Consider the following 12,555-nt stretch of genomic DNA (forward strand, 5'->3'; position numbering starts at 1 on the left):
TGTTCTACAAACGAATGGTTGTCCATTTCTCTTTCTTAATCCTTCTGCCACCTCATGGAATTCCGCAGAACTGATTTGAAATAATTAAGCTTGCGCAAATATTCGAGCAGTTCGAATATTCAAACGAGTATTGCAGTATTCGAACTTGCCCTGATTCGAATTTAATTCTTGGAAATTTCAAAGTATTTGTAATGATTGAATAGGCATAACACACATTCAACTCAGCTGGTAAAGGTGGTTTCACTGCAGTGAAGGGGTGCTGTACCGTGAACGCACTTAATCAAAGAAAATCCACATTGCTACGAATCTCCATTTCAAGGTTAAATGTAAATGTTATTCTCACAGCACTAATCACTTTTTAAGTTTAAAAACCATTTATACCGGCTTATGTGCCATAAGTTGTACCAGGAGTCATTCTACCAAAAGTCAAATCTCACTACCTTTCAAAGTTGTTTCTATGGATGGACAGACGAACAGAATGCGGTCCATTTTTAAACCATATGCTCAATATGTACAGTATAGACCGCTTATAACGTTAGTCGCGGCAGTCGTGAATATCCGTGCTATAAGCGGTACTGCTCTATAACCAAAACAATCTTTTGCAAGAGCCGCACTTGTGCAAAACGTGTTGAGCATGCAGTCTCGCGCGTCCGAAAATCAAAGCAAGTGATGCACGGTGCTTATAACCATTTAAATTTTTACATGTTCAAAAAATCTACCGTCTAGACGTTCGCACCTGCGCATCGACTAGAGATGATGCTGAGCCTTGAACACAACGGTTGGGCATTGTACGGCTCTATGGCGCTTCTCCCCTAAAACGCAAATTGTGCTCTCTGGCAGACTGGGCTTAGAAAGCTTTGTGTTTGCTTTGTGCAGCCTGTGCTGGTGTGGCTGGCCAGGGATGTTGCTTTGCTGGGATTGCAATACATGGCACGACACATAGTGCAAATATGGCGACACACTTTGGATTCTCTGTGGTCGGTTCTGTAGAGTTTTCTTTTTTAAAGAGGCGCAAAGGTGTTAGAATCATTTGCTTATGACAGTGGTGGTGCGGGCTCGGTTGTGTTTACCTTGAAGTAGACTGAAGCGAAGCTGGGACGTGTGCGTTTGCAGCAGTCAGCTTCGCTGTGCGTCCTAAAATATATGTGCGAGTTATTTCAATGCCGATAATGTTTTTTGCATATATCATGGTTCGATAACAGATTTTGCTTGATTTTTGGTGGTGCAAAATTTTTGGGAATGCAGATATTTTTGCTGCGAGATCAAATTCAAATCGCCATATTCATCTGTAATATGCTGGTAACATGCTCGGTCTGTGTACTGGGCGGCATTTCTCAGTCTGGACTGCCTGGCATGCATGTGTTATTCAGGTTCAGTTCCTGCTCGATCGGGTGCCGATGTGCGAAATGCATTACGCCGTGGACAAGTTGCCCATGGCCAGTCTTGTGTTTCCGGACTTCAGCATCCAGCCTCCACGTTGCCCACCGTGAGTACATTGTAAAAATTCTTTTTCTTGTGTTTAACGGGTGCGGTTAAAACTACGTGTACTTAACTTAGTGCAGAGGTCAACACTGCTGTCCAAAACGCTGGGGTGTCGCACATGGTGTTACAAAGGTGGTTCGAAATATTGTTCGAGTATGTGCGGCCCCTGTTATGGATCTGCCTTGCTTTTTCTTTCCTCGTTTCTAGCTATGGCTACAATAATTGTTTTAGCTTTCAGAAGTGCTTTCAAGGATGCAGAAAAAAAAAGCCCGATACATGTGAGGCAGACTGCTTGGGATGGCGACATCACTAATTGGAAATAACCTTGGTGCATCTTTTGCATTGGGTGCCAAGCTGGCAGATTGCAGGTGACTTCATTTTGTTTTTTTGTTTATTTGCTGTTTTCGTGGGCCTACACTACTGACTGTGCTTCCGACAACCAGTACTATTGTGGTAGCTTTGGCAATATGGCAAAAAAGAGGGCAAGGAAGTAATTGGGCTTGTGATCGCTACACAGGGCGATTGGCGAGGGCTTCAAGCTTGCCTCATCCCATTGTGGTTCTGTGGCTTGAAAAGAACCAATTTGAAAAATTATTGAGGCGCAACGCTTTTCATTGAGCACGCAGCTACTTCCAGTGTCTAACAGCAACTTCTTATGTGACCTAGCGAGGTTCCCTATTTGAAGTAAATTATAAACCAAAGAAAAGCGGGGAGTACATCACATTTTCTTTCTTTTGGTCCACACTCTCATTTCGCTTAACAAATCTCCACAATGTCGTACTCGTTCTCTACCTTCCTGCCACCGCACCCAGGTCTTCAGGGCAGTTCTTTAATTCCTTCGGGACATTGGACAACTGTCTGTGGAAGCCACATGCTGCGTCCTCGGCCATGGAGACAATTTTCCTATCCCTATTCCTTTTTTACCTCTCTCTCCCAGTTCCCCTGCAGGCGCTGAGACGTGCTCCCATTGAGGCTGCAAGAACATCGTCTCTTCCTCTTCTTGGCCTCTCCTATTCGTCCTTTAACCACTCGCACCATGTCAGCACTGTGTTGTATGGTGGTGGTTGCGTCTCATTTCATTCCTGCTGGTGGTTCTTTTTCGCAAGATGTTCAACTACAAAGGACTTGGTTGGACCTCATTGAGTTTGGAAAGGTCAATGCTGCCCTGTGACATGAATAAAGGTGTCAGACCACACTCGACAACAAAATGTGAGCGTAAATAGTGTTCATAAAGGCGCCAATTTCGAAAATAGGCATCTACAGGCACCTATTGGCATTTAGGCACAATAGTCGAGAATAGGCATTTGTAGGCACGATAAAGAAAGACACTGTGAAAGCATTTTGTAACCTCTAATTCATGGTCGTATGGCGAAGGGGCACGATAGGAACGCAAAGAACAAGGTAGGCATTTGCCTATGATCCGGTCTTTAGGGATGAAGAGAGCACACAAGCACTTCTCGCTCATTAGTGTCAGAACACACAACCACTTCTGGCACCAACAAGCTAGGCTTGCTTGTGTGCTCTGTTCTCTGCTTATAATAAGCCAATTTGGAAAGCTCCCATAGCATAATGCTCATCATTGGGCTCGCAACAATTTCCAGTGCTCAACTACAATGTGTTAGGCGACCTGTTGAGGGCACGTAACGTAAATGGCAAATTGTCGCATATCTGGGGGACAACATATAAGTGAAGTTCTTCTGTACCTCGCATAAGTTTCAGGGGGATGAAATGTTAATGCAGCGAGAAGGCAATTTCACTGACACCAAACATTTAATCTCCAGAATTTTATTGTATTTATACTTAATAATTATGATTGTTTTAGACTGATTTGTAGCTCATGGTTAGTAAATCTGGGTTCTATTAAACTAGCAGTTGTTGCTCTTTTATTTACTGCTTGTGTGTCGTTTGGTGGGTCTGGTCAGGCCACTTGTGTTACATTTTTGGCAACCACGCGAGTCCACTCAAAGGGGTACTAAAAAAACGGAATTATTTTTTGCGTATTAGTGAAGTACAGTTTTCTTACTGCCACAAAATGCTTGCTGAAGAAGAAAATGCATGAAAAGAAAATGCAACTGGATATGCCACCTTGAGAGTCCCACAACAAACACTGTGACGTCATAGATTTTGAAGGTGTCTACTGGGTCTTCTATAGCTTGTAACCTATAAAAATGGAAGTACATCGACATCTATGGCTGTCATAGTCTTAGCACCCGAAGTTTAAAAACATTTCAAAATTTTTGACGCCACGTGTGAAGACTTTGGCGTGAAATTTAAACATGAAACTTCAACCATGCTTTTCTCCACTGATAATAAACTTAAGTTAGTGAAAAATGTGTCACTAGAGTTCCCAGAGTGAATTTGTCAATTTAAACCAAGTTATTGTGTCTCTTTAGTGTCCCTGTAACAGCGTTGGCTGCTGCCTTGCAGGGAAGAATCTTTGACATGGGACCCACGGCTCAACGAGCAGCAGCGTCAGGCAGTTGCGGCCATCACGGCGCCTCGCACGGTTCCCAACGTGCCACCCATTCTTGTGGTGGGACCCTTCGGCACTGGCAAGACCTTTACGCTGGCAAAAGCAATGCTTGAGGTTGTCAAGCGGACGCCGGATTCGCGGGTGCTGGTCTGCACCCACTCCAACAGGTTAGTGAGTGGTCTCGTCAGGTCACCTTGCTTATGATACATCGAGGATAATACATAAGGCACTCGGGTGCCGCTATCTTCTGCTGTTTTGTCCTTGTGTTCAAAGTGGTGTGCAGTAACGTAGCAATGAAACTGGCAAGGCTGCAGCCCAATTTAACGAAGTGTATAGGGCGGCCTACTCAACAAACCAGCAATGGTGGGAGATGAGATGGCTGCAGGAAGGCTTGCAGGAAGGCGTACATTGTGCTTCCACACTCAAATCTTATTATAACAAAGTGGTATGTTACAAGAAAATAAGTTCGTTACATTCGAAAATTCATTATAGAGGTTTATTTCTAGCACTATATCTGTTGCAAAAATATTTTTCATTTGCAGGGGTGCAACAGCTGTGCCAATTATGCCAATTTGATGCAATTCTTGATAGTTGCTCCGAGCTGCGCCAAACCCTTGAAATTTGCTGAAATTGCTCCACGCAGCGCCAAAATGGCCAGCCAGCCTCAAATTTTTTTTCAGGTGCAGTGCTTCGCTGCTTCTTCTCTTGCCGTTTGCTCTCTCTCCTCCCTGTGCCCCACTTCCCCTTCCGCTCGCATCTCACTCTGAACCGTTCGCTCGCTGGGCGCCTCTCAAGAACATCTGGAAATGTGTGCTCGAGACGCTGCTGTAAAACACCAACGCTGAGCCGAGAACGCTGTTTGTTTTGTTCACTTCATAGTATTTTTTAACCGTGGACGCCAGCTACTACAGCTGGAAACGCATATTGTGCTTCTCGCAACAGAAAAAAGCCACGTGCCAAACAGCGCCATTGGCTGCACAGTATAAGAAAAAAAAAAAACTCTATTCTTTTAACGCTGGGTTCTCAGGTGTGAAACGCCGTTATGAACGCTATGCAATGCATTCGCATTTCCTCATGATTTCCTTCGGGGAAGTGGGGGCATTTTTTTTTTGTTCTCAAGTGGGAGCAGGGAAGAGGCTCCAACCACTGGGCTTTGACGCGTTGCTCAGTATTTATGAAACGGGTTATAGAGGGAATATGTATCAACTAGGGGGAGCACATAAGAATTTATTCAGTTATTCTGCTTAATAAATTAGCTAACATTAGCATTTATGGTCGCCTCGTTTTGACATGTTGAAAGGGAAAAAATGCATGTGAACTTTGGAGTTACACAACCTTTGGTCATCAAAATTGATCCCGTGACTTAACCATGGTGTGCCTTGAAACCGTATGCAGTCGAATGCGGATATATTGAACTCGAAGGGGATCACAAATTAGTTTGATATATGAAAAATTCAATATAAAAAAATACAGGCCCCGAGATCTTACCTGTAGCGTATCATCACTTACAATAAGCGCATTCAAGAATGACAACTAATGAAAAATAAAATATCGCTAGTCTTGGCCTGCTTCTTTGTTTTCGAAATGTTAAAGATGCTAGTCTTGATCTTATCAAGCATGTCCAGGTGCGACAACCTGGTTCCCTCCATGCGGCTGATACAATGTTGAATTATGCTGAACGCTGCCGCCACTTCAGTGGTGGAGTACGCGCGTGTAGCCAGCGCCTCATCCGGATGATCCTCCTCGTCACATGAGCTGTTGGTCTGGACATTGCTGTCCGCTTCCACGAAGTCGTCCGCAGACGCTTCGTGTGGAACTGCCGCCGGGAAGTGGGACGACAGCTCGCGAAACGCGTCACATATGCGCTCGTCATCGTCTTCACCGGTTTCCGCAAGTTCCGACGTCTCGAAGCTTGCCTTGCGGAAGCAGTTGAGCACTGTGTCCGTCTTCACGTCTCGCCAGGCATTGAAGATCTCCGCGGGATAAAACTTCGCGGAGATTTCCGGTCACTCCTTCGTCATCCACAGCTGGATGTCTTGGTTGCTGACAGCTCCACTTTTGCCAAAATTGGTTTTGCCAATGATGTTGTAGCGCTGCTTAAGGGGCACACGAGTCTTAAAAGCGAAAAAAAAAAATGGCAAAAAAAATGATTTTTCAATTTTGTTGGTATTGCATTCAGGACATCTTCCTGCAAGTTTTCACAAAATTCTAGGCTTGTAGAATGTACAGTTTTGCCAGGAGAAAATATTTACTTCGCGAACTATCTAGTTTCACTCACAGGAAATGCCCTAAATCAGGCAGTTTTGTGCCGCCGCCAATTTTTAACCGTGCCACGAAGCACAGCCTTCTTGGTCTCGTTTGAAACGGCATCTTTCACTCTTTTATTCCCGCCAAACGCGAGCTTTCAGCAATACGCTGCGACTGAACAATCTAAAAGAAAGAAAAAATGGAACCTAGCTATCTCATTAGCCCACTGCCCTTCGTGACAAAAGGTCGCCTCCTCATTGGTCCTTGGTTGTTTTCGGCTGCTTCAAGCAAAAACTAACTGCCACCATTTTGAAATAGGCCTTCATTGTCGATCGTCGTGGGCGATGCCTAACGAATATCGGAAATTTGGCACGGTGCACAAGTTCGGCGAATCGCAATGGAAGCGTGTTGCGAAGAGAAAACATGCATCCCTGCCATCGACAGAACCAACAGTGCACTTTTAATTCGCATCAGGTAGCACTACTGTGCCGGAACGCGAACTGCCAATTGACGCACATGCCATGGACTTCACTTCGACGGTCGTGACAGCGGCCATGCCGGACACCGAAGCTGCGCGGCCTGAGCGCACAAGATTGAATTCTGCTTTTTTAACAAGCGCAGGTTGTGCTTTGCGCGAATAACAGACGCTATAGAGGCTTTCCGAACTGTCGTCAGTATCAGCAACAGAAAGGAAAATGAAGTGTATTGCGAGTAACAGTGCCCCGAGTTCGACCACGACGTATAATGTTGTTGACTTGGACATTGTGAATTACCTTTTCGAAGTTGGTAGTTGCCAAGTATGTCGTGGCAAACTTACTACTGCAAGAGACCCGCGTGAGTACGGCATCACTGTGAAACTGATAGTGTTCTGCAGAAATTGCGGTGAACTGCGATCGCAGTGGAGCTCACGGCGAGTTGCTGGCTCGGCGACGTGTAATCCCTTCAAAATAAACATTCTCGCTGCACGGGCGGCGCAGAGCACGGGGAACGGACAGACTGCCCTAAATGATATTTTTTCCACAATTGGAGTTTCCCACAGAGGTCTTCACAATAAGGCTTACCAGCATTACTTGAAGACCATGCTGAACCCAGCAATCGCAAGAGAATGCACTGAGAGCATTGAAAGGGTGTTGCCGAAGTGAAACTGCTGTACAGCGAGCTCAATTTTGGAAATCCGGGTAATATTGCTGTTAGTTTTGATGGCACATGGCACGCATGCGGTCACTCTTCCGACATTGGAGTGGCCACTGTTATTGAACTACAGTAAAAGCTCGTTAAGGGGGGATGCTACACCTTCCAAAAACTCTTTTATTTTTGCGAGTACCTCAGTCAAATTTGGAGAGCCTATGTAGATTTTACTGCTGATTTCAAAAATCTAATTCTTTTTTTGCTGTGACAATTAGTTTTAAAGATATAATGAACTGCGACTTTTTCAATTAAGGCCTAATTACCTAATTAACTGTAACTTGGATATTGATGTGCAATCTATAGAACCAATTCGGTATGTTCACAGTGTGCAATAAAGTATAAATCATTGTTCTGGGCTATTTCGAAGCAAAGTTGTGGGATGTTGAATATGACATGAAAAATTTCCCCATCTACACTTGAAACAAAAGATCCATTTAAAGAATTTTCTCCAAAAATTATTACAATAAAACTTACTTTACGACACATCCCCTGCATTTATCTTCGAAACAAAAAAGAAATCGTAATGATAACCCACATAGAACAAGAGATATTGCTCCGGCTTATATAATGGGAAGCACATGAAAATTGTCGTTTTGAGAAATCGAGAAAAAACGTGGGCACACATTTTTATTGCAGAAGATGCAACAAGACAACCTCAAAACGCACCAGAAGCATAGTCTGAATGCATTCTGTGCTCATGCCTCCTCTTCACTAGCTTCCGGAGTTCCAATGAGGCTGTTCTTTTCTTGTTGGAGACAATGCTGCGACGGTGGTCTTTTTCTCTCGCTCTCCTGGCACCAGTACTTGTCGCATTCATGTCCATTTCACCTAAGATTGCCGTTGCAGAATTCAAATTGCCCGTGTTGAAGCGCAGCACTGCTTCTGCAACAGCTGCTTCAACAGCAAACAGGGACGCATGGTGCTCCTTGGGGGCCAAACTCCAGATTACCGAATGTAGGCTCTCGTTGGAGTTCTGCGTTTTGCCGCGTTCGCACCTCTGAAGCAGGGCTCTTTCCGAAAGCCGGGTATAGACCGGTAGTAATGCCTCTGCCACGTCTTTCGGTAGATTGTAGGCATGCCTGGGGTCGGGCTCACCCTTTGCTTTTGCGGCATTGTGCCGACACCATGAAGTTTCACCAGCTGGGCACAGACTGTGGTCCGAGCATTCATCAGTGGAGGTGACGTGGCGGTATGTGGCCATCACAGCCTTTTGCATCTCGCCCACGTCACCTTCATGCGATTTCAGAGCCCGGCCATAATATGTGCTCAGCCTGGTGATCAGCTCACCTGTGAGCCTGCCTTTCCCACCAAGGCCTCTTTTCCCATCGCACTTTTGTTTCTGCACCAGGTTTCTCAATGCGGTGCCCATCCGTTTCTGTACATGATTAATACAGTCTTCCTTCTGCACGTCAATGTAACCATACACCTTGGCGTCTTGTATGGCGCAAAATGTCCTAGAGTCTCCATCAGACAGCATAGTTGTGTAGCGCAGGCCATGGCGTTCAAGCGACCTCTGAAATAGAATTAGAGCCGCCTCCACTTCCATTTGCCCCGCTTTGCTGTTCGTATTTTTTTGGCATTTGTGGTTAGCCTTCCATTCTTGATAGCCCTCACTACTAGGCTTTGGGCCCACCTCGCAGCCTAGGCAAAAGTTGGAAAGAACGACGTAGTCCAACACGTAGCCACTAAATAATTCGATAACTGTGTCCACGCCGATGTGGGAAGAATGGCCTCGCGTCTTCCACGTGTTGTCGTAGCTAACGGCAATATTGCCCCGGTGGCCGAAGCACAAGTCATCATAAATTGTTCTAACCTTTTCCGCACATTCGCTCATAGCGGACTCAGCCGCTCGCGTTGCAGCGGGTGCCAGCGTGTTCTTCAAATGCCGCTGAAACGTCTTGTGGTGCATACCGCGGTGTGAGATGCCCATTGTTGCGAAAATATCGTTCATTTTCGTTTGGCCGTTGCCGGTAGCCACCATCAACCTCGAAGCGAGAAGATTTACTTCAAACGGATTGCACGTTGTCGTGCCGTTCGCGCGGGGCGAAGTCCATTCATTCGCGATCTCGCCGCACCTTTCACACTGCACTAGCACTTTCACGGCAAGTCCGTAGTCCCGATCCCCTCTGACGATCGTAGCCGGTCCGTGGCAGGCTTTGCAACACAAGGCACCCATTATCGCGTTTAGGATATCTAGATGCATAAGCAGATAAGGAGCAGCGTGGTCCGAGTCCTGTGCGGTTGCCTCGCTACAACTCGCGGTGAAAAAGTCAATTTTCCGTGCAGTTGCTGGCGCCGATGAAAGCCGGTCGAGCGTCGCTTTCTCCCGGGTATGATTTTCTTCAACTTCGGCGTTTGTCACCACCTTGGCGTCGATTCGTAGTCGTCCGGAGTTCGCTTCACCGTCATCGTCGTCGGAGGCAACGCGCTCGGTCGCACCATCGCTGAACGGCCGCGGAGCGTCGACACATCGTTCGTCGGAGTCAACCAAGGGCTCTGATGACTTCGTAGACTTTCTCCCACGACCTTTGCGTTTCCTGCGACCAAATGCGTGCACGGTCCGATACTTTTTTGCGTTTCCAGGCATGGCGATACGATCAGAAGCTTCAGAGTGCTCTGCCGATTTCGAGGCGTCACAGCGGTAACCCTTTCAAAATGGCGTCGGGTCGCGTATGCAGGCGCAAGCCGCGAGCTTCCAGCCAACCGGAAAGCGCCATTTCAGTCACGTGCGCCGTTTAGCCAATGGCAGTGAGCGCGGCTCTTCGTCTTTGAGGCCCCGTTTTTCGAGCCGGGGAAACGCTCAATGTTGCTTACTGAATAAAAAAAAAAAAAAGCTGAAAACGCGTTCTTTCAAACAAGACCAAAATGGCGCCGATCGAGCGCGTAGTTCCCGCGTATCGTAGAGCCGAAACCTGCGCTATTCGCCCTCAATTTAAAGGGCAGGACGCCCGTTTTCGGTTTTTTAAAGTTGAATAACGATAAAAGTTGATGGTATTCGGCTATGAAATTTTGTAAATAGGTGCGCAATGATGTCGGGAACGCGAAAAGAAGGTCCGCGAAAACTCGATTTTTTGGCTGATTTTCGGTCCCGAAGTGCCGCGTCCCCCCTTAACTCGGATCTCACGGGACTGGAGAAAATGTCCGAGTTAACCGAATTCCGAATTATCGAATGGATTATGAAAACAAAAGGAAAACGTACACGGCACAGACAAACCTTTATTTCTTAAAAAAGTGCATTATTTTTGCTTGCTTCCCCGTCGGAATTTCTGCAGATTGATCTTCTTTAATCCCATCAGGTAGTGGTGCACACGTTCACTGTCGCGAGAACAAACGCAGAACTTCTCGAGTACAGCGAGGGCTTCGGCGGCCTCCTGCACGGTGCGGTGACGTCGCGTCGGCTCATCCTGGCCGTCATCATCGGAACAGTGATTTTGGTCCTCCTCAAGCACTTCTGATAATATATCATCGTCAGTCAGCGGACCAGCAACGGCAACATGATAGTCTACAGCGATGTAGTCTAAAATCTAGACGCCACTAGGAAGGAGAGAGTCAAAACGCGTGCCATTCACCTCGTCGTCCATATTTCCAGTGGGCTCGCGGGTTTCCTCTGGAGTGGCCTCCGGAGGAATATTCGAGTCGTCAGGGCGGACAAAGCCGCTGTGCCGAAAAGAATTTGCAATGATCGCGGGCGGCGTTTCGCCCCAGACATGAGCCAAAATGTGAATTGTGTCAGGAGAGTCATGTCATATTCTCGCCCTGCTTCCTTGCACAGCTGGATCCGTTCTAGCACATACTTTCTGTGCCTGCTTTTTACTTGCTGAATTATCCCTTGATCTAGCGGTTGCAGAGCAGCCGTCGGGTTTGCAGGTAGAAATACAAGTTCAATGCACTCCAGCCCTGTCACTCTGGTGTGAGCACTGCAGTTGTCAACTAGAAGTAAAACCTTGCGCTTGTTAGCGGAGAAGCGGCAGTCGAGTTGCCGCAGCCAAGCTTGGAAACTATCCGAAGTCATCCAGGCCTTTTTGTTGGCGCGATATTGCACTGGAAAATGGGGAATGTTCTTAAAACACTTTGGGTTACGTGCCTTCCCGATGACTATTAGTGGCAGGCGCTCGGTGTCCAACATATTTATTTACTACAGTACTGCCGGTCTGATCTTCAGACCTTAGGCAGGAGTGGGTACAAATGAATACAACAAGAGCATTACAATAAACACATATGAAGCATTGCGGCGATAATAACAGCAAAAGAAGAAGAGTACAATGAGTTCATACAAGCACAGCAGCAAGATATTTAAATAACTAGTGAAAACATGAATACGTAAATATATTGATACATAACAGCCGCTACACACGGCTGCATAAAAGAGAAGGAGGAAGTGAGTTTTCGTTTGATGCTGGACTGGCGCCATCTTGCTCGTCGAGTTCTGTGCGTTCTAAATAGATTATTAAACAAGTTATTCGTAACATTATTGGTGGAGGTGCGGGGTGTCGCAGCTGTTGAACATTGGCGAAGAGCAACGTCGGGATGCTTCTTTACGAGCCATCATTGACAAACTAGAGTTAACGCCTCGACGTCGGTTTTTTTGGCCTGGACTTGCCCGCTCTGTTCGACGCTATGTCGCAGCTTGTGAGCCCTGCCAGCGTCGCGAAACGCCGCCTGCCCTCCCAGCCGGCTACCTTCAGCCGATCGACGTTCCTATTTTTTTCTTCCTTACCGATCGACGTTCCCACTGAATCTTTCTTTCGAGTTGGTCTCGACCTGTTGGGCCCTTTTATACTCTCCACAGCTGGAAATAAATCGATTGCTGTTGCCACAGACTACGCGGCGCGGCTGCAATCACACGAGCACTCCCCACCAGTTGCGCTACCGACGTTGCGTACTTTCTGCTGTACGACATAATATTAGCGCGCGGTGCTCTCCGCCAACTTCTCACCGACCGTGGCCGCACGTTCTTATCAGCTGTGGTTCATGAAATCCTGAGGTCTTGCCATACCAAGCACAAATTTTACTACTTCGTACCATCCCCAGTCAAATGGCCTCACGGAGCACCTCAACAGGGCCCTAACAGATATGCTTGCCAAATACGTCGCGGCAGACCACCAGGATTGGGACATTCATTTGCCGTATGTGACATTCGCCTACAATTCATCTCGTCGCAACAC

General features: G+C 46.7%; 1 protein-coding gene across 3 annotated transcripts in view; it reads left to right on the forward strand.

The window, feature by feature from the left end:
• Helz (Helicase with zinc finger) overlaps positions 1 to 12,555 on the forward strand; it is a 126,820-nt gene that overhangs the window by 34,228 nt on the left and 80,037 nt on the right. For all 3 annotated transcript variants that reach the window (XM_037431399.2, XM_037431398.2, XM_075869420.1), the window contains 2 exons: positions 1,371 to 1,486; positions 3,910 to 4,122. In XM_037431399.2, coding sequence (XP_037287296.2) covers positions 1,371 to 1,486; positions 3,910 to 4,122 — 329 coding nt within the window. The remainder of the gene's footprint in view (positions 1 to 1,370; positions 1,487 to 3,909; positions 4,123 to 12,555) is intronic.

This window comes from Rhipicephalus microplus, chromosome 7 (genome assembly GCF_043290135.1).
Source record: "Rhipicephalus microplus isolate Deutch F79 chromosome 7, USDA_Rmic, whole genome shotgun sequence".
Lineage (NCBI taxonomy): Eukaryota > Metazoa > Arthropoda > Arachnida > Ixodida > Ixodidae > Rhipicephalus > Rhipicephalus microplus.